This window comes from Petaurus breviceps, unplaced genomic scaffold (genome assembly GCF_028583685.1).
Source record: "Petaurus breviceps papuanus isolate PSGF00001 unplaced genomic scaffold, PetGlider_PUasm1.0 90491, whole genome shotgun sequence".
NCBI classification, from domain to species: Eukaryota; Metazoa; Chordata; class Mammalia; order Diprotodontia; family Petauridae; genus Petaurus; species Petaurus breviceps.
Window position 1 is genome coordinate 2,692,964 of NW_027187263.1, and position 27,704 is coordinate 2,720,667.

At 35.3% G+C, this 27,704-nt stretch overlaps 1 protein-coding gene across 5 annotated transcripts in view; it reads left to right on the top strand.

Annotated features, from left to right (window-relative positions):
* The window catches only part of NDFIP2 (Nedd4 family interacting protein 2), a 122,834-nt gene that overhangs the window by 61,664 nt on the left and 33,466 nt on the right, over nt 1-27,704 (top strand). For all 5 annotated transcript variants that reach the window (XR_011163278.1, XR_011163279.1, XM_069062659.1 and 2 more), the window contains exons 3-4: nt 3,765-3,898; nt 23,159-23,246. Coding sequence is in view for 3 of the 5 variants with exons in the window: in XM_069062659.1 (XP_068918760.1) it covers nt 3,765-3,898; nt 23,159-23,246 (222 nt within the window). In the remaining 2 variants the exon portion in view is untranslated. The remainder of the gene's footprint in view (nt 1-3,764; nt 3,899-23,158; nt 23,247-27,704) is intronic.

The following is a 27,704-nucleotide window of genomic DNA, read 5'->3' on the forward strand; positions in this document are numbered from 1 at the left end:
AATGTTACTTAAAGTACGAATCAAGGTCTTCTAGATTGCTCTAAAATTGACACAATGCTTTGTGCCTTGTTCATTGGATTGTTGGTATAGACAAACTAGAAACATACCCTTCAGTAGATACATGATCTCATAGATAAATGTACTTCCATTGGCACAGTTCACAGCCCAGTCATACCTTTTTATCTTATATAATTCTTGTTTATATCCTTCCATAAATCCTCCATAGATCTCTACCTGAGAAGACTGTAAATACAATTGAGATTGTGGTTTCCAAGCATTGTTTTATTATTGTTACAGTTACTGTTGTAATTGTGTCTTTCACAAAAGGTAGGCTTTGAGGTATCAAAATTATGAAAATTTCCAGTTTTACTAGATGATGTAAAGTTTGGTTGGTGTGGTGAGGTAGTGAGTTTAGAATGAAACGCTCATTGTTGGATAGTTGTCAAGTTTGGTTGGTCAAGTTAGCCTATTAAGTTCCTTTCTGTTGAATAGTTTAACACTTCTGTACCTGAATTTACAGTTGCAAACACACAACAAAAGGAATTGTAGACTACCATTACGTTATTAAAAATAGTAGCACCTTGTGGATTTGTACAATGCATTTTCTGAAGCATTTGATTCTTAGAATCTCCTAGTAAGATAGAAGGAAAGTAGATAGTAAAATAAAACCATATGGTTTTAAATTTTTTTTTAATTTAAAATTTTGCTTTTTGCTTTTTGGAGGGCAATTGGGGTTAAGTGACTTGCCCAACTTCACATGGCTAGTTTTTGTGTTATGTGTCTGAGGCCGGATTTGAACTTAGGTCGTCCTGACTCTAGGGCCAGTGCTCTATTTACTGCACCACCTAGCTGCCCCAACCATATGGTTTTTAAAAAGCTGAAGTGCATTTATGGTCTTTTAGTTGTCATTCCCCCCTCCCCTTCTTTCAGTTGATTGTATTTCATTACACCTACAAGAAAGATCAGGGATACTATCCTAATAAGATGTCCCTTTCAAGGAATATACCTTACTTTTGAGAATGTAGCAAGCCCCCTGACATTATAAATACCAATTGTGTCTGTTATATTTTCAAGTTTGTTTTTTTTTGGTAAATTTTAGTGAGATTACCATGAGGGTCATAGTCTTTAGTTCTCCTCAGACTAATATACTGGTATTGACACATTAACATACAGTTATTACCTAAGCTCTACAAACCAACTTGACTATTTTATTTTATTTTTGTTATCCCTTCCATATCATGACTTTCTCCGTTGTGGTTTTGGTATATCACTGGTTGGGATAAGAACTCAAATAGAAATTTTTGGGGAGTTTTGTGGAAGTCTCAGATAATACACAAAGGCCAGCAGAAGACTCAGAAAAAGTTTAGAAGCAGAGAAATGCATAATATATATGTATAGTATTGTATATCAACATAGTTTATCTTTTCGCACCATAAATATAAACAGCTTCTTTTTTAAAGTTAAATTAAGTAAAAAGGTAAAGTCTGCAAAAAGAACACGAAAACCAAGCAGATGACACACAAACGCTAGTATTTTTACTTAGCATTGACCTACAAATGCTTAAACTGAATTTTACAATAAATTACTGTAAATATTCCATAAAGAAAAAAAAATTCAGATTCCTTCTCTGGTATGAAGGGAGAACCAAAAAATTTTATGTGGATTTTCCAGATTATGGGAGCTTTGTGTCCCAAACCCCCTTGCAATGTGGAAGGGATAATTGTTTGGTACTTCCTCTTTCTTTCCTCCTTTTTCTTTTTTGCATTCTAGCTTCTCACATGATCATTCAACTGAAACTGCTCTTCCCAAAATTACTGTAGTCTCTTAAATTGCCAAACTTAATGGCCTTTTTGTGATCCTCATTGTTCTTGACATCTTTGCAGCCTTTGACACTTAGTGACCCTTGTCTCTTTAATACTTTCTTCTCTCTAGGTTCCTGTGATACTACTGCTATCACCTGGTTTTCCTGACTCTTATAGACTACTCCTCAGTCTCTTGCTGGATTTTTATTTGGGCCACTCATGCTAAAACAACCAATAATTAGTTATAGGGAAACTAAAGCCCCAAAATAATAGATAATTTGATTAAGCTTACACAGCTAGTTGTTGACAAAACTGAAACTAGAATACAGGCCCATTAACTCTCAGTCTGGTGTTATTTTTGCTATGTTATAAAGCTTAGTAATATATAGGATGCTGCAAAGATAATGACACATTTTATAATTGGAACATGGACAGGGTGAAGTGCTTTTGGGCATCTCCTTTGTTTTTTTTTTTTTTTTAATGCAATCGACGTTAAGTAACTTGCTCAAGGTTACACGGCCAGTTATTTCTGGGTGTGGTGCTGAATATCTGAGCCCGGATTTGATCCAGGTCATCCTGACACTGGAGCCGGTGCTCTTACTCGCTGAGCCACCTGGCCGCCCCTAAGCAATTGGGGTTAAATAACTTGTTCAAGGTTACACGGCCAGGTGTTTCTGGGTGGGTGCCAAGTGTCTGAGCCCGGGATCCGATCTTCAAGTCATCTCAACACTGGAGCTGGTGCTCTTACTCGCTGTGCTACCTGGCCACCCCATCTCCTTTGTTTTTCATGCTTAAGATCCTAAAGTAAAAAGTCTAACAGTTTTTATAGATATTTAAAGTCTTTGGAAAATAAGTAACATATAAATAGCTGATTTACTCAATCTTTTTGTATTTAGACACTATCTGATTTTTGAAATAATTCTTTCCTGGAAACAGTAATTCAACAAATATTTATTAAATATTAATGTATATATTTACACAATAAAATATGGTAGATGTTTGACTCCATTTGGTCTTAGAAGTCTAGAAGGAGAGACAGACCAATATAAAGAAGACTATTTTAAGGCATAGTCAGAATTCATGAGGAGGGGATGAATCACTGCTGTATGGAAAGACAAGGGAGAATGTAGGATTTGTGGTATGTTGGGATTTCAGCTGGTGAGATAGGAGGTTGGTGTCATCTCACATCTAGGGAATAACATGAAGAAAGTTATGTAGATAGGAAGAACTGGAGTGTTTTCAAGTATATAGTCCAGTTTGTCTGGAATACATATGTGAGCGAGAGTCCTGTGAGATAAGATTGCAGAAGCAGGTTGAAATTAGATTATGAAAGGGATGGAATGTCAAACTAAAGAGTATAGATTTCGTTCAGTCCTTGGTGATGTGTCATTAAAGATTCTTCAGTAATAGTGTCATGATCAAAGTTGTACATTAGGAAAATGAAATAGCATTTTTATAGACTGGATTGGAGGGAGTTTTATACTGAAGATAGACTAAAATAGGAGGCAATGAAGACCTGAAATAGAATTACAGACTCTAGGATATTACTAGAAAGCAGAAGCTATGGTGGGATCACTTAGTCCAACTCCTTTATCCTTTAGATGAAGACCCTTAGGCCATAGACCTTACAAGTTGCCTAACATTACAGTTAATAAATGTTAGAGGTAAAGTTTCCTTGCTTCCCTATCTAGTATACTTTCTAGTGCCTCCCTCTGCCTTTTTAATGGTAATAGCAGTAGACCTGGAAAGCTTTAAGATAGCTATAAGATGACTCTACAGATTAAAACAAAATTCAACCCTAAATGATTTTAGTTCCTTTTCCCCTTGGGCTACATGGCTATACAGATAATTTTTGTATGTTATCATTGTTGTAGAATTATACAGTGTACAAAATTATATAGTATGTTCAAAAATGATTTCACATGCTTTGCCTTTCATGTTTATTTATTTCTTTTTCTTCAGAAACAGAAACTCACAGCGAATTTTATCCTGTGCCACCACCCTACAGTGTAGCTACCTCTCTTCCTACGTATGATGAAGCAGAGAAGGCCAAAGCTGCTGCAATGGCAGCCGCTGCAGCAGAAACATCTCTGAGAGTAAGAAAAATAACTATCACCCTTTCTAGAAATGCTGTTTTTGTTTGCCTTTGGCCATTCTGTCTTTCCTTCCTGGAAAAGAATTGCCCCATCCTCCAACTATCTTTAATGTATGAATCCTTCCTTTTTTTCCAGGGAACCTTTTATCCAGCTTGTGAGATCATTTCTTCTGCTTGAGAGTTCTCAGCCCTTTTTCTGGACTCCTCCTTTGTGCTTATCATATTCTTTCTTGTATGATAGTTTTTGGTGTATTTTTCTTACCTCCCACATTATATTTTAAACTTAATGATATTATTTTTATATTTTCAGCAGCTATTGTAATGGATGCCTTGTATGATGAAATCATTTGACTTTGGATGACATTAAGTAAATAAACAAGGGCAATTCATCCTTTTTTAGGTTCATATTAAAGTTGAAGGGTAAATAGCTCATGTAATTTTAAGAATCTAACCTGACTAGGTCAAATATTTTAACACTATCATTATTAAAAACCCTTAAGTTCCTGTGTGTGATGCACTGCCGAGTGTTGTAGGAGGAATTAGATACCAGTCCATCCCCTAGGAGTTTACCATCTGGACAGACAGCACATTGACATGGAAACACATTTATAGGATATATAGAGGTTAAAACATTTAATTTAAGAACTACATTGATAGCTAGTAAGGTACATATGTTATATGTAGTTGAAGTGAGTCATCTCAGAAGTTAGCTATACCTCTAAATTGATCAGGGTAGTTGAATAGTTTCATAATCCATTAAAACTTAGTGGTTGGAGAAGGTGAAATTTCAGGAATTGTTTAAATGCTTAATGAACTGGAGTAAGTTTTAGTAAAAGGTAGGATACTGCAGTCATAAGAAGGTTTAGGGATTTATGCTCAAGGTGAGCACAGCGGATGGACTTTGTTACAGGAAAAGACAAATGAAATAAAACAGTCCAGGATGCTTTTGAAATGACCTTTAAGAGCTTAGACTTAAGAAAATGCAAAGTGACAACAGAATTATAACGTGTAATAGTTAAAGGAAGGATAAAATAACTTTGGCAATAGCTGGAGGATAAGCTAAAGGCAAGCCATCTGGTAAGGAGGAGGCTGCAGTACTCTAGGCAAGAGAGGACAAGTTTTTAGGGCTTTGGTAGAGAAGAAGAGACAAAAAGAGTGTAGGTTTAGGTGGGAAAAAAAGCAACATAATTAGTTACCTAATTATTTAGATAGCTGTAGGCCAATGACTCAAAGATCACTCTTAAATTCCTGACTTAGGGTGTGAGAATATTGCCTCTTGTGATGAAAAGTTTGGCACAGAGAATCACTATCAAAGGAATATATGAGGTTGAATGTGTTGGTCTTTATATCCTAAGTTAATGAAGAGATGGACAGTCCAAAATATAAAATGCTGTGGGCTCATGATGGAAAGTTTCGGGTTGGGGGGAAGGCTAGCTCTGTTGTTCTTTCTCCTTGATGATGGGCTCTCATGGGTCTAGCGATGGAAAGGAAAAAACAAAATAGTTCCTGCCCTCAAGGTGCTTTAATTTTGCATTGGGATATAGCATGTACATAGACATATAGATACAAGGAATTTCATAAGAGGGAAGGAGATCATTAACAACTGGGGTGACCAAGGAAAGCTTAATGGAGGAGATTAGTAGCAGAGCCATGATAAATAAGGATTAGCCAATAATATAATTTGGCTAGTATGTTTTTTGTATGAAGGAGAAAAAGCTGAAATAAATCTGGAAAACTAGTTTGAAGTAAGCTTGTGAAGTGCCTTAAGTGCCAGACTGAGGAATTTGTATTTTATCCTACAGACTAAAGGGAGCTACTAAGTGTTTTTGAGCAGGACAGTGAAATGGTTAGACCTTCTACCTTAAGATGATTATTTTGGTAAGTGTGTGGAGGATGAATTGGAGAGGGGAGACACTTAGAGATTGTTTTGGCAGCGGAGTGGAAGAGGGAGAGATTAGAAGCAAGGGGACCATTTAGGAACCCAAGCAACAACAGATCTTTGCCCCAACTAGGGTCAGTTGCAGCAGTGTAGGGAAAGACAGAGGTGGATATGATAGATGTTACAGAGCTGGAAATCACAAGACTTTGGGATTAATTGAGGCAGCTGAGGAAGAGAAAAAAGTTGAAGTATGATGACTCAGAGATTATGAACTTGGATGACTGATAAATGTTTATTGATTTGAATTGAATGAATAGAAGGAAAGTAGCACCTTCAACAAAGATGGAGAAGCTTATAAGATGATGGCAGCAGCACAAGATATTTGGTTATTCGCCATTGAGAGGAAAAGTGCCCGTTTCTGACATATATTAGTGACCCTTGTAGCAGCAAGCACCCCAAGCGTCCTCAGGGTTTGCCGCCAACCACAGGTTCTTGGATCTGCTTTGTTAAAGGAAAGCAACTCAAAATGGGTTAACAAGCTTACTTTAATCAGTCAGACATATATCGTTTACCTTGTTCAGGGGAAAAAGGTCAGCACCCCAAACTTCAGAATATACAGGCAGAATTATCAAGACAGAAACAGATCAAGTATACAGCTTTCCCAACTGTCCAACCATTACATCCATACCCAGTCAACATCTGGGTTTCCACATCTGGGTTTTTCAAAGCTGGGGGACTCTCAACAACGGCTTCCCAGAATTTGGATCAAATCACATAACACTTCTCAAAGTGAGTCCCAAAACAAAGCTACACATCAGGGCTTATATAGCCTTCTCGTGGCTCAGAGAATGTAACAACCTTATTGACTCACTGGCCAATCAAGAAGTATCTACTGAAAAACAAGCCTCCCTCCCCAGGCTTCAGGTGCACTTTAGCCTAGGGGCAGGGAAGATCTTCCAAATTTGCATTCCCATTACACCCTTCATCAGTTGCTCTGCTTCTTTTTTTTTTTTTTTTTAAAGCAATCAGGGTTAAGTAACTTGCTCAAGGTTACACGGCCAGTTACTTCTGGGTGTGGTGCTAAGCATCTGAGCCTGGATTTGATCCAGGTCATCCCAACACTGGAGCCGGTGCTCTTACTCGCTGAGCCACCTGGCTGCCCCTAGTTGCTCTGCTTCTTGAAGGACCTAGAGCAATGATTATCCAAGACAGGTAGGGCTGTACTTAGGGTTGGAGTGCTTGACTCTTGATAAACATAGTTCTTTGGGAATCTGAGCAAAGGACTTCATCCTTAGGAATGAAAGGATTTAATGACCATGTGTATGTTTGTATATGAGAGTGTTAGTAAGCACTTATTAAGCACCTATTATGTGCCAGGGACTGTACTAAGTACTGGGGATACAAAGAGAGGCCAAAGACACTCCCTTTCCTCATGGAGCTAACAGTCTAACAGGGGAAACAACAAGCACATAAATTGAAGAGTATGTAGTGGAGGAGGGGCAGTGTGAGAATCCTAGAGAGATGGGGTGCAGGGAGGGGACAGAGAAAGAAATATTTTGAATATTGAACAGAGGGTTTCATATTTGTTCATGGAGCCCTGGAGGTGATAGATAGCCACTGGATTATTGAGTTTGGGGGTGACATGGTCAGACCTGTGCTTTAGGGAAAGTACTTTGGCAGCTGAATGGAGGATAGAGTGGAGTGAAGAGACTTGTGGCAGACAAACCAATCAGCAGACTATTTCAAAAGGCCAAGCATGGGGAAATTAGTGCCTATATCAGGGTGTAGGGGGCAGAGTGGGAGGGGAGAAAGAAACATTTTAGAGAGTTGTTGGAAAGGTGAATTGACAGGCCTTGGCAGCAGATTGGATATAGCGGGTGAGAGATAGTGAGAAGTCAAACATATAACCTGTGTTTTAAGCTTGGGGGGAGGGCTGGGAGGATGGTAGTGCCCTTGGTAGTAATAGGAAAGAGTTTAGGGACAATGATAATGAGTTCTATATAAAATATGTTGAGTTTAATATATCTACTGGACATCCAGTTCGAGATGTTTGAAAGGCAACGGAGATGTGAGGCTGGAAATCAGGTAAGGGCTGAGTAGGTAGATTTTAGAATCATCAGCATAGAGAGCTGATGATATTACCAAATGAAATAGTATAGGAGAAGAGAAGAGGCCCAGGAGAGAGCCCTGTGGGACATTCAATGTTAGTGTGCTTGATCTGAATTAAGATTCAGCAAAAGACACTGAGCATTCGGTCCAGATGTAAGAGGAGAACCAGGAGAGAGTGTTGACCAGAAAACCCAGAGAGAAAAGCATATCAAAGAGCAGAGAGTGATCAACAGTGTCAAAAATTGTAGAGAAATCAAGGAGAATGAGAATTGAGGAAAGGCCACGAATTTGGCAGTTAGATCATGGGTAACTTTGATGAGAGCAATTTGTAAGTTTTGTAGGGGGTTAAGAAGAGAGTAAGAGGAGGCAAAGTGGAGGCACCAGTAGTAGACTACTTTGTCAAGGAGTTTAGCCACAAAGCCAGAAGAGAAATAGGACAAAAGCAGGTACAAGTGAGGACTTTTGAGGAGAGGGGAAACATGGACATGTTTGTAAGCAGTAAGGAAGGATCTAGTAGAGTGAGAGAGCTTGAAGAAAAGTCATCCAGGTGCTTGGATGCTAGCCCTTGAAGGAGATCTTTCTTCTGCATGCACAGGCAGTTGAATTTTAACAAATCCAAAGCTAAGCAGGGAAGTTGTTTAAACTGGGTCACTAGGACCCCTTCCATCTCAAAAAGTATGATTAATACATATTTTCTGGATTTATCTTTCATTGTTTTTTCAATTACTATTCTACCATAGAATGTTTATATTGATTTATTAGGAAGGGCAAGGCAGTTTTGAGGAAAGAAATATTAAAATTTAGCTTAGTTTGTCATTGAGTCATTTTTCAGGCGTGTCAGGCGTGTTTGAGTCTCCATGACCTCATTTGGAGTTTTCTTGGCAGAGATACTGGAGTAGTTTGCTGTTTCCTTCTCTCACTTATTTTAGAGATGAAGAACTGAGGCAAACAGGGTTAAGTGACTTGCCCAGGGTTACTTCGAAAGTAAGTGTCTGAGGGTGGATTTGAACTCACCAAGAGGAGTCTTCCTGACTCTAGGACTGGCACCCTATCCACTGTGCCACCTAGCTGCCCTAGTTTAGTCTACCACAGTCTTTATTCAGAATTGTAAGATAAAGTAAATAATTTTCAAGTCTTGCATTGTAATCCCAAATGAGAGAAGTGTCCTTTCTGTGTATGATGGGTAAAAAAATAATGCCTCAGCTATTCTGGAAAATACTACTTTGGAAAGAATTTTCTAATTAAATTATGATGAAAGGATGTCTTGAGGTCTTACTCTTTTGAATCTTTTTTTCAAAAGTTTTTATTTATTTGTTTACTTTTAGTTTACAACATTTAGTTCCACAATCCCTAGAGTTTCAAATTTTCTCCCCTTCCCTCTCCTTTCCCCTCCCCACCATGGTGGCATGTGATCAAATATAGGTTCTACAAATACCTTCACATTAAACATTAGTCAGGTTGTAAAGAAGGATTACAACCAAAGGAGTGGACAATGAGAAAGAAGGAATGAAACAAAACAAAACACAAAAGAGAGAGCAAGTAGTTTGCTTCAGTCTGCATTCAGACTCTGTAGTTCTTTCTCTGGATGTGGATATCCCTTTCTATCATGAGTCTTTTGGAGTTGTCTTCTAACCTTGTATTGCTGAGAGGAGCCCAGTCTACCAAAGTTAGTCGTCATAGATATGATGTGTCTGTAATTGTGTACAAAGTTCTCCTGGTTCTGCTCTCCTCACTCAGCATCAGTTTATATAAGTCTCTCCAGGTTATTATGAAGTCCATCTGCTTCTCATTTCTTATAGCATAATAGTATTCCATTATAGTCATATACCACAACTTGTTCAGCTATTATACAATTGATGGGCCTCCCCTTGATTTTCAATTCTTTGCCACCACAAAAAGAGCTGCTATAAGTGTCCTTGTACATAAGGGTCCTGTTCCCACTTCTGTGATCTCTTTGGGATACAGCCCTACAAGTGGTATTGCTGGGTCAAAGGGTATATACTTTTTTTTTATAACTCTCTGGGCATAGTTCCAGATTATTCTCCAAAATGGTTGGATCAGTTCACAACTCCACCAACAGTGCATTAGTGTTTCAATTTTTCCATACTCTTTTGAATCTTTGTGAATTATAAGACTGAATTTTTTAAATCAAGTATTCAGATGCATACTTTGTATCACTAAAAGTGACAGTGCTGTTGTTTTTAATAGCTTAATGCTATTATCTAGTAGCAGTTGTTGTCTTTGTGCTCAAAGAGGGCCAAAATGACATTACTATATTGGGGTCAAGGTACAGTGTCCACCTGTGGCTGATCAGACTAATATGAACTTCTAAGGCTCTATCACCGGTTGGACACAAATAGTTCATATATGCTATTATCTATATAGGCTATGTTGTAATTTTTACATTTTCTCTTAGATCTTTTTTTGAATAGTCTTGACGTTGCATTGATCACATACTGCCCTCTCCCTCACCTCCCAAACAAACCTCCACAGTTCTAAGTAGTTGATAGGTCTAGCAATTATAGGTGCAGCTGGGTGGCACAGTGCATAAAGCGTTGGCCCAGGTGTCAGGAGGACCTGAGTTCAAATGTGGTTTCAGACACTTACTAGTTGTGTGACCTATGGCAAGTCATTTAACCCCAATTGCCTCAAAAATAAAGAAAACCAAAAACCAAAAATAAAACAGGGATTAATCTCACACTTAAAACAAGAATTATATCCTTGAATTAGAATTCTTTGAGATTTGAAACTGTCATTTTTTTTCTTACATCTACAACTCTGCGTACAATCACTTTTACAGACAGGTGTTTAATAAATGTTGAAATTGTTGAATTTCACTCGGGTTTTTTGTTTCACATTGGTGAAAACAGAGCTGTAGTCTTTAGAGTGTAAAAGTTTGTGGCATGCCTGCATATAAATTTGAAAAGCCTTAGATTTCTAATAGACCTATTCAGGATTATAAAAATAAACTCTGAAATAATATCATTCACAAAATAAAAATATAAAGCAGTATGTTGGAGCTGAGAAAGGGACAGACCTTTGAGTCAGAGATCAGGGTTTAAGTCCTGACTCTGACACATACTAACTGTATGAATGGGATTCTTTAACTCCTGTGAAAGAGGAAAACTTGTGTTAGAGAGTAGGAGATGAGCTTATAGACCTTGTTAAAAACATGAATGATCTACTTTATTTCATCTGAACTAATAGTATGGAAAAGCAGCCATGGCTATAGCAATCAGTTCTAAGTTTGAAAAGCAATTAGACTGATGTGCTTTCCCTGTAAGTCTTACTTGTTCTCTTTCACAGTGATATATCCTGCTATGTCAGTAGGTTCCAAATGATTGCAAGCAGCAGATAATTAGAGTTCACTATCTGATAATTTGAAAGCCATATCTAAGCCCTCAATTTTCTGTATTTGGTAATTGATAACATCTTTTAAGAATTTACTGTTTGGGGTTTTGTTTTTAAATGTCTACTTATCTCTTCAATATACATTGTACCTCAAATATTCACTCTGTAATGGAAACTATTCTTCATTAAGAGGTAGCTAGGTGACTCAGTGGATAGAGCACTAGGTCTGGAGTCAGGAAGACCTAAGTTCACATATGGCCTCAGACACTTCTTAATCATGTGATCCTGGACAAGTCACTTAACCTATTTGCCTTAATCTACTGGAGAAGGAAATGGCAAACCACTTAAATATCTTTGCTAAGAAAGTCTCACGGACAGCATTGGTATGCTATGGCCCATAGGGTCATGAAGAGTCAGACATGACAGAACAATTGAACAACAATTCTTCATTAAAATTTGATCTATATTAAATCTTTGGAGTGATTATCTGCATAATTTTTTTAAAGTTAAATTTTAGAATTTAATGTAATTTAATTTTTAAGGTAATATGTTCCCATGGTACACAATAATTAACATGTACATTTAAAGTATGAGGGGGAAAAATAGCTCTCATTTTAAATATGAATTTGAAAATTTAGAATTTTGAGTTTTAGACTATGGTAGTACCAAGCAACTCAAAATGCTGACAATGTTTAGTTGATGTATTATGAGTAATTTTCACAATTTTTAGTTTCATCTCATATTTTTCTGTTTTATTGTTTTACATGCTTAGCACGGACAGTTTAGGGAGTCTAGGAGTCTATTTGATGAAATATTCCTGCACTCACCAGAGGTATGCTACAGTTCTACATAGTTTAGACTTTGTGATAATTTTTTTCTCCGAATAAATGTATTTTGTGTTTCAGTAATGTTCATCTTACCATAAAATATTCATTTACAATTTTGAGTTGGCATTTGACCTCCTCAGTATTGTAAATTTTTATATAAAGTTGAGCTTAATAGACTACTTTTGTTTCTTCTAGTTAAAAAATGACCATTTATGACTCAAAGTTACATTAATAAAAATTATTGTTTAGGTTCCTTGAGGACAGAGACCAGTTATTTATCTTTATGTCCCAGTCTCTGCCTCTCAGACCCCTCCATCCTTCCCTTGTCCCATCATAATGAATCATACATTATAGGTACTTTATAAGTGTTGAATAAGAAAGAGAACCAAAAATGCTCATGGAACTCACACCTTAGAAAGGAGGCCCTATGTTTTCTGAGCCTTTCCTCTACTGGTTTCTGTTAGGGTCTAGGCATATATGAAAATAATGGTAATAGAGAATCACTGGATAATCTTCCAGTAGAAAATCCAGAGTTTATCCCATATGGTCATTTAAAAAGACAAGGTTGTAAATTTTCAACCAAAAATCACGAAACTACTAACTTAGATGACCCAAATTATTTATGCTTCATGTCCTGCTTACATTGATACAAAGAATCAGCTTATTTGTAGACTAATAGGTATGATAAAATGGATTCGAAATAGTAAGACAAGCCATCAAGCAAAATTTTCATGTGAAAAATTAACTTAGGTGTCTTAAATACAAAAAATAAGAGTAAGGAAACTTCTTATACAGATGGAAAAAGCCTGGCCACGAAGAATTACAAAGTGAAGTGAAACCTATGATGTTTTTTAATAGACGATGTTATCTTGCTGCAGAATTCCTTCTATATTTGAAAAAACTTGTGATTTTTGTTACATGCTTACCCACATCCTGCTTTTAACTGCCAAAGTGATTTTCCTAAGGTGCAAGTTCAGTCATGTCACCCTCTGCTCCAGTAAATGCCAGTGCCTCCCTCTCATCTCTAGGATCAAATGTGTTATGACTTTCAGAGCCCTTCATAACTTACTCCCCCTGCTTTCTAGGCTTCTTATATCTTATTATATCTTCCCCTCCTCCCCCTTTCAGCCCCCTCTTTGTTCCAGTGATGGCCTCCTTGCTTTTCTATGAACAGGAAACTCCATCACTCTTGCCTCTGGACACATTTTCTCTGGCTGTTTCCTGTGCCTAAAATTCTCTCCCTCCTCGTCCTTGGCTTCCTTCAAGTCCTAACGAAAATCCCACCTTGTATAGGAAGCCTTTCCCAATCCCTTTTAATGCTAGGTCCTTCTTTTTTATTGTTGTTGATTATTTTATATTCATCCTGTACATAGCTTGTTCATACATGGTTGTTGTATGTTGTCTCCCCCATTTGATTGTAAGCTCATTTGAGCCAGGGCTTAGCACAGGGCCTGGCACATAGTAGGCACTTAATAAGTGTTTATTGACTAACTTAGCTTCCCCAAACTTAAAAGACTATATAAATATCAGCTATTTATTATTGTTGTTGTTATTGTTGTGGTTGTCATTATTGAACCGTGAAACTGTGAGAAACACAGTGGTGTGGTGTGTGTCCTGGGGAGAGATCATAATACAACTTTAGTGCTCACTGATCCTGACTTTAATTTGCCAACTTTCCTATCTTTTTTTCATCTTTCATTCCTTGATTCTGATCTCCATCTAATTAGGATCATAAAATCTGGAGCTGGAAGGGTTGTTAGAAATTATCCAGGCTGACCCTTTCTTTTTAGAAAAAATTAAGAGGCTAGAGAGGTTAAGTAAGTTGCCAAAATTACACAGGGAGCAAATTGCACAGCTGGGTTTCAAACTCCATTATCCCAATTCCATATTCAGTATTCTTGTTCATTGCTGCATCTTCAAATTCATTTCCGGAAAAAGCAGACGATCTGATTTGGGAGTATTTAGAGTGTGAAATGAAGACATAGTATCGATATTAAGCCCCTCGGTCATTAATTTTCTGTCATCATGTGTATGACTAGAATCTCCTAGTGTTCAGAGGATGTGCAGAAGAATTTAAATTTTATTACTTACTGAACTAGAATTTTAGTTTTATGTTGAACAGAGCATTTGGTATGGAAATTTCTGACTTCAGACTTTTGTACAGTTTTCCAAAGAAAATGATCATCTAATTTAGATTGATTTTGAGTAAAGTCTTTTAGTCTAGTTTTACAGATAGCGGTCATTCTTTTATCAAGAATGTTGGCTTATAATAGACACATTAAAAATTGATTTCTATTTGCAACCTGTATATATGCCTTTTTCATGGGCTGGTTTTAAATAAAACATTTCAAAATTAATTTGAAATAAAAATGAATATAAGTGTCCACAAAAGTCTGACATTTTATTTTTCATCACTTTTAAGATGCATGATTCAGGACTAAAGTTCTTTTTCCCTCCCTCTCTCCTAAGCTTCAGGCTGTGATCAGAAGGAGTCATTCTATATACCCTTTCCTCTAGAATCTTTGAGGCCTTACCAGAAACATTTCCTCTGACTCTCCTTATTCCCCTTCTCTTTTACACAGCCAGGGACTATTTGAAGCCGCTTTTAGGTCAAAGCTTATTTTAACCAGACATTTCAACTTGATGTAGAGAGAAGGCACTCAAATTTTTTTTTCAGTTGAGTTTTCTGACTTGCCACAGGCAGGGAATTCTGTTCTATTGCTGTTCGTGCTTTAGTGTTGTGTGGGTATAAGCTGGCTGTACTGTAACCAAGCAGTACCTCAAATGCCTTTATGCACAGCTTTTGTCTCTACACAGTTGAAAGTAGACAAAAATGAAGCATGCCAAAGTGCTCTCAAAAAGTATTTCAGCCCCTTTTTTTCTGCGATTTTTACAATTGCTTAGTGGTAACACCCACAAACACTACTCTAATAAAAACCAAAACCAAAAAAAACCAATCTTCTATAATTAGGTCAAAGGAAGCTACTATTAAGAAAGTACAATTGGCATTGACTCTTCAGGACCCACTCAACTGGGGTATGATATTTCATGAGTAGAATTTCAAAAAGGAGTGGTTAAATTGGAAAGTGTAAAACTTTAGAAACAGATAGGTATAAACTTATGCATAGCTATTCATAATTAGCTGTCCATTTCCCTTGTCCTTTCTTTGCTACTAATTCATACCTTCTTTTGGGAGTAGTGATTAAAACAGTACCTATATCCCCCATTCCCTTTTCTTTTCTGATCAGGAAAACCCAGAACTTCAGATATGTTTAAGTGACCAACTAGTCTAGTCAATGCCTGAAAAAAGAACCCCCACTATAACTTACCTAACAAATGGGCAAGTTTTTCCTTAAAAATCTATTGTGAGAAAGAATCAGTTGTTACCTGACTTAGCATATTTAGATTGCTCTAGTTCTTCCTTAATCTAAGCCTAAATTTAACTGACATCTTTTCAGCTTTCACTATTTCTTGTTCCTTGTTTTACTTTGAATACCAAGGAGGACAATTAATTTTATAAAAACTATATATTTTTATTGATAACTTTTATTTTTTTTTTTGCTATCTCCCACTTTGTTGATTACCCCCTCAGATATTGGTGTTTATTCATTTTGTATATGCTTGTGTGTTTTACATCACCTTCATTTCTCAATATATCTCTCTTCCCTGGCTTACCCAGTGAGTCATTCCTTGTGACGTATTTTCAAAAAAGTATTTCAGTAAAACCAACATATTCCACACTAATAGTCTCCTGTCTCTGTGGAGGGAAGAGAAGTCCATTTTCTAAGCTCTTCCTTGGGGCTAATGTTGCTTATTATAATTTTGACACATTTGATTTTGTGGTGATAGTGTTTTCCATTTACATTGTGAGCATTTCTGTAGTTTCTAATTATTCTTTTTGTCCCTCTAATCTTCCCTCCCTAAAGCAAGGTATTACCTAAGTCCTTCTTCTGCTCAGTAAATTCTAGTGGTTCCCTTTTATCTCTAAGACCAAAAATATATGCCTCTTTGGTATTTAAACACCTTCATAACCTAGCTCCACCCTGCCTTTCCAGTCCTGTTATACCTTTCTGGCTTTCTTGTTCCTCAAGTACAATGTTCTGTCTCCCATCTCCAAGCCTCTGCACCATCTGTTTCCCATTGCTGGAATATACTTCTCTTACCTCTTCTTCTTAGAATCACTAGTTTTCTCCAAAGTTTAGCTCTGCTATCTCCCACTTTGTTGATTACCCCCTCCGATATTGGTGTTTATTCATTTTGTATAGGCTTATGTGTTTATATTTTGTTTCTTTAAATTGGTTCATAAGGGTAAGGACTGTTTTAGTTATGTCTTTGTATCCTTACTTTCTAGCATATAATAGGTGTTTGGTAAATGCTTATTGATTGCTTTCTACTTTTGATTACTTCACTTTTTCAATTTATGTGTGTTCCCACATTTCTTTGAATTCTTTAGTTTCATTATTTCTTATAGCACAGTATTATTCTATTAACATTTATGTGCCATGACTTGTTTACAAAAAGTGTAATGAATATTTTGGTGTATATGAAACTTTTCCTTGAAGCACAACATTTCTAATTCTTCTTCTGTGTGGCCCTTCAGATACTTGAAGACAGCTGACAGTCCTCCTAAGTTTTCCCTTCACAGTAAGCCCTCCCTAGCGCCTTTGTGAGGCCCTTTCCTCTCCTGGCTACCCTTCTCTGTACACTTTCCAGCTCAGGGATTCTTAACATGTTTGAGATTCATGAATTAAAAAAAAAATCATAACTAGATTTTGCACAATTGGTTTTTTTTGTAATTCTGTGTATTTTATGCACTTAAAAGCATTATTCTGAGAAGGGGTCTATGAGAAGGCTCTGAGAGGTTCCAACAAAATTTCACCAAGTTGCTAAAAGTCATCCATGACAAAAAAGAGCTTAACAAGTCTTGCTCTAGCTTATTAGTCCCTTTCCTAGAACTAAATACAATAGTGCAGATTTTGTCTGACTAGAACAGAGTATGCAAGCCATATGACCAGGGATGCCCAAGAGCTAGTTTGAACCCAGCTTGTGTTGTGAAATTTTCAGTGTGAGCCATTTACACCTTGGAAATTGGCACATGCTACAAACTGGGGCTTAATTTATGTTTTGTTGATTTAGACTGAAGAAAATGATGGAGGAAATGTTAATGCAGATTAAACTTAAAAGTGTTTCATTTGCATGTTTTCTAAAAAAAAAATGAAGGGACAGTTGTTGAATATTAACAGTGCACCCCTGCTTATGACCCTCCTAATTGTTGAATTATATATCTATTGATGTGAATAAAAATGAATTATTGGGCTGCCATAACACACTGTTGACTCATATTAAACTTGCATTATAATAAAACCACTAGATTTTTTTCATGCCTCCTCCATATTTCACTTGGGAAATTAATTTAAAAACCCTAAAATATAAGACTTAAAGTTTAATAGGAATAAGTGTTATCTTATTAAAATCAGCCTAATGTTTATTTTCCTAAGAACTTAAAAAAAAATCTTATAATCATCTGACAGTGATAAATCTCTCCTAGCTTTTGTTTCATTTTAATGTTTGATAAGAGAAACATTGTAGCCAGAATGTTTGAGGTAATAGTACAATTTTGCTCTGTTTTTTTTTTTTTTTTGATTTTATGTTTAAGATAAGTAAGGAGACCATAATAGAGTACCTAGATGCTCTTGGTGAGTTCAGATCACCTGGTTTCAATGAACTATGTCCTCCCAAGTTACTGAAAGAACTGACAGAAGTGATTGCTAAATCCTCCATATTTGAAAGATAGTGGTGAAACTGAGAAGTACCTAAAGAACAAAAAAGGGTAAATGTCCCAATTTAAAACAAAGCAAAATGGGAAGAGAATGGAGTTTTATGTGAGTCAGACTTTGATTTCCAACAAAATTGTAGAATAAATGATCAAAGAGATTATTAGTGATCATGATAACTCTGAAGGGTGATTTTATGAAAGAGGATAATTTGGGCCATTTGACCTAAGAGGACAGGACTAGGAAGGGTAGAATTACAGTGAATCAGATTTTACATTTACCATAAAGAAAACCTTTCTAATAGAGCTACCCAGAAATGGAATGGACAGTTTCAGGAAGTAGTGATTTTTTCCCCTCACTTAAAGTCAGCTGTTGGAGACTGGACAACCTACTTGTCAGGTTGCAGTTTTTTTTTTTTTTGTTCATATTATGGACTGGACTAGATGGCCTTTGATGTTTTTCTTTCAACACTGTGTTTGTGTGAATCTTTTTCTCATTAACAATTTTGCACAGGCAGATATATATTCTTGACTTCCAAAAATCTCTCAGAAACAAATTTTGGAACTCAGCCTGTTCATATGTTGTTGACTAGTTGTGATGTAAGCTTATAGTGAATAGGGATCATTAAAAATCAATCACACAAAAAACCTTTATCTAAACTAATGCCATGTGCCATGTTAAATATTGACCATTCAACCAATATATATTGAATATGTGCTCAGCATTATACTAGGCAAAATCTCTTAACAAATACAGAAATTATGTAAGGCATGTTCCTACCTTGAAAAAGCTTTAAGACATGATTAACATAAGATCATATTTGATAGATCCATGATTTCATTTATGTGTATACTTTTTCTATTAGTTGAGATAATGTCCTGGCCACAAGTTCTCATCCTTTCTAAATCTTGTCTGACCCCTCATGTAAATCCACCTCACGTCATTCTTCTGGGGATCTTCTTTTGGACCTCTTGCTATTAAACGAATACAACAACTTTGTTAGATTTATATATTATAAACATTACTATTCCAGTCTTATTCCATTTCAGTGTCTTGGCAATAATACAACTTGTAAATGTTAGAGACAGGATTTAAATAAGTTGAGTACTCTATATAAGTAAGCTGACTAATGATGTCTGAGATTTCTTATAAACCTTTGGTATTTACCTCTCTATCAGATATTTTAAGATTTGATTCCTTAGCACACTCAACATCACATCTTCTGTAGTACAGATCTTCTCTGTTTATACTTAGTCTAGTCCAGCTACTTTCCCATGAGTGATGAACTGTGATATTGAGAGTTAAAATGTGGTAATTGTGCTGTTATTGATAGAAAAGAAGAGTTATAGAAATATTTACAGTTGTATTCCATCTTCCATCTGTTCTTTGTTCTTCCAGTCTCAAACTTCAATGTCCTTTAGGATGATCTGCTCAGATCTTCTCTTGGGAAGCTTTTTGTAAGTTTGTTTTTCCTTTTTGTTTCTTACTGTTTTATGAGGTCATATTGTTCATATTCTTCCAACATCTTGTTCTGTAGGATTTTATACATGAGTGTAGATTCTGAACTAATGTGTCCCTTGGCTGTCACTTAGCTCCACTTAGCAAAGAAAGCAAGAGTTGGCTGTTTCCTAAGTTTTTTATTTTCCTTATTATGGTAGTTTATTTATATTAGTTATACTTTTATAGGAACTAGTGATAGTCTATTGATGTCTGTTCTTTTATCTATTTCTAATTTTTCTGCATCTACAGCTTTTAAAAATAGGTAGGTCTTAGTTTCTTTAATTGTGTGACATATCTCATTTTTTGTTAGTTTTCATGTGGTGTTGATTGTTCTAAAAGTCAATGGTATGATCACAAATAACTGATTTGGAAATGAACACCACATCATTAACTAATTATTAACTTGTCTGTTAGAATATAATCAATTTGCTTATGTGTTGTCATTTGGTGCTTATCCCAAAAAACATAAAGGAGATCATTAGGAAATTAATTGTTAAATTGTATTTATATATACAGGAAATATTGTAGATTATAGGACCTAATGCAGCCATTGAGATTAAGGGGGAGTTAGCAAAAGCTTCAGAGACACTTTAGTGCTTAATCTGATCTTGGAAGTGAAATAGGATTTAGTTTTGTGAAATGGGGAAGGGAAAACATCAGGAAAGGGGAATAACATGAGTTAAAACAAATTTTTAAAAAGTTACTAAGCATATACTATATAGTATAATAAGACTACCACTCAGCCCTGGGGCATATAAAAAGTTTTGATAATTGCATGTTGTTCTGAGGAAGGTATAAAATTTAGATAGCAGCCTTAGTTGCTGAAGAAGGTGTATAAACAGTTTGCATTCATTATGTAATTTGATGCTCAAAACTCCACAAAGCAGTTAGCATAAATATTATTACCTTCCTTTATGGGGATCAGAAAACTGAAAGCTTAGGGAGATTATAATGTATCCTATACATGTTCTGATTATGAGGCATCTTGATAGCTAGCTAGAATAGTTTAATCCTATTGAAGAAGGAAATAGGAAGTTATTAAAGTTTTTTTTGATAGGTTTAAAATGCTATTATAAAGTAATATAAATAGCATGTGAAATGTAGAATATCCTTTTAGTGGTTTGATGTACTAGTGAATCTTAAATAAATTGTCCTTTCTACTTGCACATAAATAAAAAAGTGTTTTCTGCACAGTTGTTTTAAAATCCATGCTAAGCAGAAGAGATCTTGAGGAATGGCTTTTTTGAGGAATAGAATTTTTTGGGAAATAAACTACAGGCTCAGTGTTAACCCTATGCTACTGTCAGTACTTGTTATTTGTCATTTTCCCTAAACTATCTAAATTTTTTTAGTCCTGCTTGATGTCATTTGGACAATCCTTTTGTTTTAACAATGCAGTAAGTAGACATTTATTTCTTCAATCAATTAGGAATGTTGTAGACTTTTGAAAATGAATGCTGTGAAAAGATATTTCATATTTGACATAATATCATTCTAAATTAGTCTATTTGAGATTTTCTTTTGGTTTTAGTGATAGAGAACAAAACTGTTTAAGCCCAACACCTTTTTTTCCTCTCTTAAAATGATCTCATTTATTTGTACATATTGCTGTAATCTTATCTACTTATTTCTTATCTACCCTACTATTGTTGGCATTATGGGATGCATACATACATGAAAATTCTTATGCACACATATTCAGACCCCATTGTGTAAGGATTTTAATGTGTGAGGGGATTGGGAATATTCCAGATTTTCAAATTTGCCAACACCTTAGAGAAAGGCCACAAAAACCTCTAGAAGTAGATTGGAGCGACACATTTCTTGTGGCAAACCCAATGCTAAGGATATAGTCTTCAGTTCTGCAAACACTGTCGTGGATTATTTATGAACCTATTCTGAGTATTGGGAAAACCATTATAAATATACCTTCCTAGCACTATTATAATTTTATTAGAGGTAATTGTGAATAATGTCTCTATTGTTATGTTTGATCACTATAGCATGTCCAACCTTTATTTCCCTACTCATTCAGCCTGATTGTATTATGAGACACTCAATGTTTTATGACTTTACACATAATTCTTTCATACCCAAATAGGTATATAAGGAGTTCTAGATTCTAAAATTTTATCTTTAGATTTATGTAGGTTGATTATCCATCTCTGGGCTATTTGCTCTAATCAAATATACAACAGATTTTAATTGTTATATTTTAAAGATTGAACTGAATGCTTGAAGGGTCTCACAGATTACAAGATTGAAATCTGTAAAACATTATTACGCAGGTCGAAAGACCTTTGGCATTTTTATTTGTGTAATCTTAAACATCAGTTAAGAAGTGAAACGATATTGTAAGATGACTTAGTTAAGAATACAAAGTTTTTAAATTAATATGGATTAAAAACTTGTAACTGAATTGCAGTTTGGCAAAACATAGGCCCCTAAAGTTTAGATAAGTATTTTAAATATTTTTTAAAATTCATGATTTTTTTTTGGTAATCTGATTTTAAATATTAGGAACAGTTACCTGTATATTTTATTTTATTTTTAAGGAACCATTATTTATTTTTTGGACATATTTATCTTTTTTGAGGAAATACATAGAAATTTTAATATAGAACAAGTTGAAAATGAATTAAAGTTCTGTGATAGTCATATAGATTTAGGTTCACTATGGGTCAAAAAGTATCCTCTAAGTTGCCTAGTACATCCCTGTCACCAATAACAAATGAATAATCTATCCCTTTTGACATCAGTATAACAGAACCTGCTGTAATATAGAATTATATTTAAATAATTATCAAAATGAATACAATATGGAAAACAGAGGATTGTTTGTGTGTTTGTTCAGGTGTGTTTATTTGGGTGTACTAAAGTTTGTCATGCTTATTACAAGGCTGTCAGTGAAAGTCATTACTTTTGTGTGTGTGTTTATGTATGTATGTGTATGTATGTATGTATGTATATATGTGCCTGTTTGTATATGTGTGTATATATCTATATCTGTGTACACACACACACATCTGGTATTATAGACCTGAGAGAAATAAGGAATCAACTTCTGAAAAGGAATAATGAGGCATCAACATTGATTTGTGTTTTAAGAACTTTTTATTAATTATAGGAAATAACTGTTCTATGGTACGAACTGTTAGCCTGAGAAAGTCATTTAACCTTTATTTGCCTTGGCTTCCTTAACTATGAAATATGGATGACAGTAGAACCTGCCGCTCAGGATTGTTGTGAGGATCAAATGAAATAAATTGTAAAAAGCACTTGGTACAGTGTCCACATTGTAGGTGCTTTATAGATGTTTATTCCCTTCCCTCTCTCCTTTGCATCCTTGTGAACAGCAAGGTTTGTTCTCTGGCTTGTGGTCTCAGTTAATAGTTTCAGAAAAGATCCTTTCCCGAGGTTCATCAAATTTTGTGAGCTAGGTTAACATCTTTGAGATAATGGGCTTTTGCAGTTGAGTACGTAGCATTTTAATCGACTTCATTTCCCTAGCCACCTATATATTTTATTAAAATAATATTGCATTAGTTATTAAAATTTTAATCATCTGTAAACTTTTGTTTAACTTGAACCCCATAGTTAATATTTTTCAAATGGTCTTAAATTTTGTTATTTTTAAATTTAATTTCATGAAGTTTAAAATGTGAAAATTAGAGCTGCATTAGTAAAATAGCTTTTTAATGAAACAAGTAACTAACTGAGACTCAAGGTTATATTTGATTACACTGTTATCATTACACTTAAGACTACCTATTTGCAATTATTTTCATGGCAAATACTAACTTTACATGTCACAAATTCAGGAAGAAGAGTTTCCTCCAAGAGATGACTTCAGTGATGCAGATCAGCTTAGAGTGGGCAATGATGGTATCTTCATGCTGGCATTCTTCAGTAAGTTATTTTTCATTTCCAAACTGCCTTTATAGAAATATCATACCTAAATAGCAATTGTAGACTATTTGACTTTAAAAGAACTTAATAGAGAAGAATAAGTGTAAAAGAACTTAATAGAGAAGAATAAGTGTTTTTATTTATTTTGATTATATTTAGGAGCTAAAAGACAAAAAAGTTAATTATGAAAATATCTATAAGTTTTGATCTATATATACTCTCCCCTCTCTACAGCATCTTTAAGAAAAAGACTAAAAGAGAGGGTCATTGGTATAGATGTAAAAAAAATAACAAACTTTTGAAAATTATATTCTACAGCAGACGGCATCTTTGTAGTCTTTTTTTATTTGCTTAATCTTTTTTTTTATTCATTCATTCACTCACTTATTTATTTATTCACTCACTTATTTATTTATTTACTTACTTTTAGTTTACAACATTGAGTTCCACAATCTCTTGTGTTGCAAATTTTCTACCTCTCTCTCTCTTCCTTCCTCCCTCCTCCCCCTACTATGGAGGCATGTAATCTGATATGGGTTCTACAAATACCTTCACATTAAACAATAGTCAAGTTGTAGAGAAGAATTATAACCAATGGAGTGAACAATGAGAAACAAGGAATGAAACAAAACAAACAAGAGAGAGAGCAAGTATTTTGCTTCAATCTGCATTTAGACTGTGTAGTTCTTTCTCTGGATGTTCATAGCCCTTTCTGTCGTAAGTCTTTTGGAGTTGTCTTATAACCTTGCATTGCTGAGAGGAGCCCAATCTATCAGTTAATCATCACAGATACAATGTGTCTGTAACTGTGTACAATGTTCTCCTGGTTCTGCTTTCCTCACTCAGCATCAGTTTATATAAGTCTCTCCAGGTTATTATGAAGTCCATCTGCTCCTCATTTCTTATAGCACAATAGTATTCAATTACATTCATATACCACAACTTGTTCAGCCATTCCCCAACTGATGGACCTCCCCTTGATTTCCAAGTCTTTGCCACCATAAAAAGAGCTGCTATAAATATTTTTGTACATATGGGTCCTCCTCCCACTTGTATGATCTCTTTGGGATACAGCCCTAGAAGTGGTATTGCTGGGTCAAAGGGTATGTACTTTTTAAATAGTCCCTTGGGCATAGTTTTAAATTGCTCTCCAGAATGGTTAGATCAGTTCACAACTCCACCAACAATGCATTAGTGTTCCAACACATCTTTGTAGTCTTATAGTTGACAGAAAGGTACAGAAAAGGCAAGATCCAGCTCATTGTTGACTACCAAAAAAAGTTGATTCCATAAACCAAAATACAGCTCTTAACACTCTCTTCCAGCAGCATCTTTAGTGTTTATATCAATTAGTTAAGTTTAACAAGCATTTAAATGTTTACTCCATGCTAGCAATGTGCTATAGGTGCTATAAACATAAAAATAAATTAAGGCAAATCAATAGATTTCTATTAAGTGCTTGATATGTGCCAGGTATGTGCTAAGTGCTGAGTGTATAAAGAAAGGCACAAACTATCCTGCCCTCATATTCTAATTAAGGAGACAGCTTGCAGACAATGATGTATATATGAGATATATACAGAGTAAATTGGAGATCAGAAGCAGGACACATTGAGAGTCTCTTGTGGAGTTTATCATTTAAGCGGAGACTAAAATCCTACCAAGAGGAGAGAGTCCATTCCAGGACATCCAGTAAAAAATGCCCAGAGTTGGGAGATAAAGTGTCTTGTGTAGGGAAAAGCAAGGGGGCTGGATCATAGAGTATGTGGTGGGTATTACTATAAGAGATTGTAAAGGTAGTGAAGGGGCCTGGTCACAGTCCAGGCATGAGATAATAAGGACCAGTACCAAGGTAATGACTGTGTCAGAGGAGAAAATGCAACTCGTATAAGAGATCTGCAAAGAAGAAATTACAGCACTTGGCAACAGATTGGAAATGTGGGTTGAGAATGGCACATACACCTGGTAAGCCTGTATGACTGGGGAGATGGTAATGCCCTTGACAATAAGGGAAGTGTAGGAGACCAAATAACAACAACAACAGTAATAACAATAATAATAAAGTCCTTGGTCTCACAGAGCTTATTCTACTATGGGGAAACAATAGTCCCTGTCCTCAAAGTGCTTACAGTCTAATGGGGGGAAGACAACACATTAAAGGAGGTTTTTCCTAAATTCTAGTGGTGGTAGATTCAAAACCAAGCAGTATGGCTTGGAAATGAAGAGTTGACTGGGCTTCTGAACTCTCTTTAAATGGGAGCTTTGCCATTCAAATGGAAACAGATCCCTCCAGCTGTATCTTGACTTAGAAAATCACAAATTAATTTATATATGTTGTATTATATTTTTATTTATTTTGTGGAACATTCTCAGTTACATTCTAATTTGGTTCTTGCAGCACTGGGAGTTTTGCTGAGTTTGACATCTCTGCTTTACAACATAACTTTTATATTGTTATTAAACTAATGGTTTATAAGCATTCCAAACATGAATATTAATTCATTGCTTCACCCCATCTACTACTTCACCGATGCTGGAAGCTGGATACTTCCACATTTCTACTCTTGGATATTTCCACAATTCTATGTGACTTCCCATTTCACTCTCCAGGGTGACAGTAACAAATATTTTCCTATCTCAGTTGTACCTGACTGGCCCTTCCCATTTCTAACAGATGACTCTTTTCTTTTTTGTTTTCTTTTTTTTTTTTCAGATGTCTATTTTCATAAGTAAACTTTGTATCATCCCCAGTGCCTCCAAATATTGAAGGTACATTCTCACTAAATATTTTAATTGAACAGAGATTATTTTAGATTTGAAATTTAAGTGGGGCTAACACTCTTTAAATAACTAGATTTCTTCGGAGAGCTTAGGGATTTCACAGGTATTGTGAATTCTTGAGGTGGAAATCCTATCCATCAATACAGATTGAGAATTTTCTATAAGTTAGAGACTTAGAGATTGCCTAGAGAATTGAAAGGCTAATAACTAGCATGTGTCGGAGATAGGAATTGAATTCAGGTCTCTTCCTGACTCTAAAGCTAGTCCTTTTCACTGTACTGAGCTGCTGATTATGATTTCTTATGTATGTAGGAATTCCCAATTTAGTCTTTGACTTAGAATGCTGAAGTCATTGGACATCGGCATTCTACCTTTCCTTCACCTTATTATTCTGCTTCCCTCCCCCAACTCTGAGAACCAGTAACACTGACCTTGCTATTTCTTGAACAAGATGCCCCTTCTCCCAACTCTGGGCATTTTTATTGACTGTCCCTTATGCCTGGAATTCTCTCCTTCATCTCTGAGCAGGCTTTCCTGGATTCCTTCAAGTCCCAGCCAGAGCTCTACCTTCTACAGAAAGCCTGTCCCAGTCCCCCTTTATTCTAGTACCTTTCCTCTTTTGATTATTCCCAATTTATTAAATATATTTATACATAAATATATGCATACATACATATATGTGCATTTTTGCTAAGTTCATTATAAATTTATTTCTAAGTTGTTATGTGACATGAATTTGTAAGCTTTAAATCTTAGAATCCTTTATAAAATTTTGGTGCTATACAATTTTTTTACTTCTTATTTAAAGTATATTAGTGATAATGACTACAATCTATTGCTTTGGATTGGTAATCTTACATTGAATATTAAGGGATTTTGTATGTTTCAGGTTCAAGACAACATATTTTCTCCTACAGTGCAAGTTACTTTTCTAAATAGCCTATTTTCTTAAGAACAGATTAAACACCCATCTGTTATTGTGTTTCTGTGGTTGACTTCCTTTGGATAATAGGCAGTATAATAATTTAAACATTATTTGCTAGCAATAAAGTAAATTGTTATTTGGTGGCAAGCATCTCTAAACTTTAGTACTAAATTCTAGCTCCCATTAGTCTCATTTCAACATATACTTGGAATAAATTAATCCTTGCATTTTTTCTGATCTCTCATTTTTTAACTTATGCTCATCATTTAAGTGTTTCAGTAACCTTTAAGTAAAAGGCAATCTGATCATTTTCATATTAATCTTACTAAAGGGAATCACTTTATTAATAACTAAATGCAACCTTTCTTACTTGAAACTTTTACTAAACATATCTCAGATGGATATTTTAGATCTTAGTTTCCATATTGGAGAGATAGCCTATCAGCCCTGACCATTAAATATACAATTGCTCAATTCCTCCTTTTTTCCTATCTGATTTATATTTTCTAGGGACTTGAGTTTATCTAGTTTTTATTAGCCATAGGTATGTGTGATCATTAGCTACCATCTAGTGGCAAATGTATAAATTGCAATTTGAGCCATGCCTTCCAGGCCATCTAGTGGTCATTTCTGTTTTTGACATTTTTTTAAATAGTTGATATGTATAGCAAAGAGATCTATAAAGCAAGTTATATTTAAAGTAGACTGAAACATTTGCATTTTAAATTCTTGCTATTATGTTTTGCAAAAAA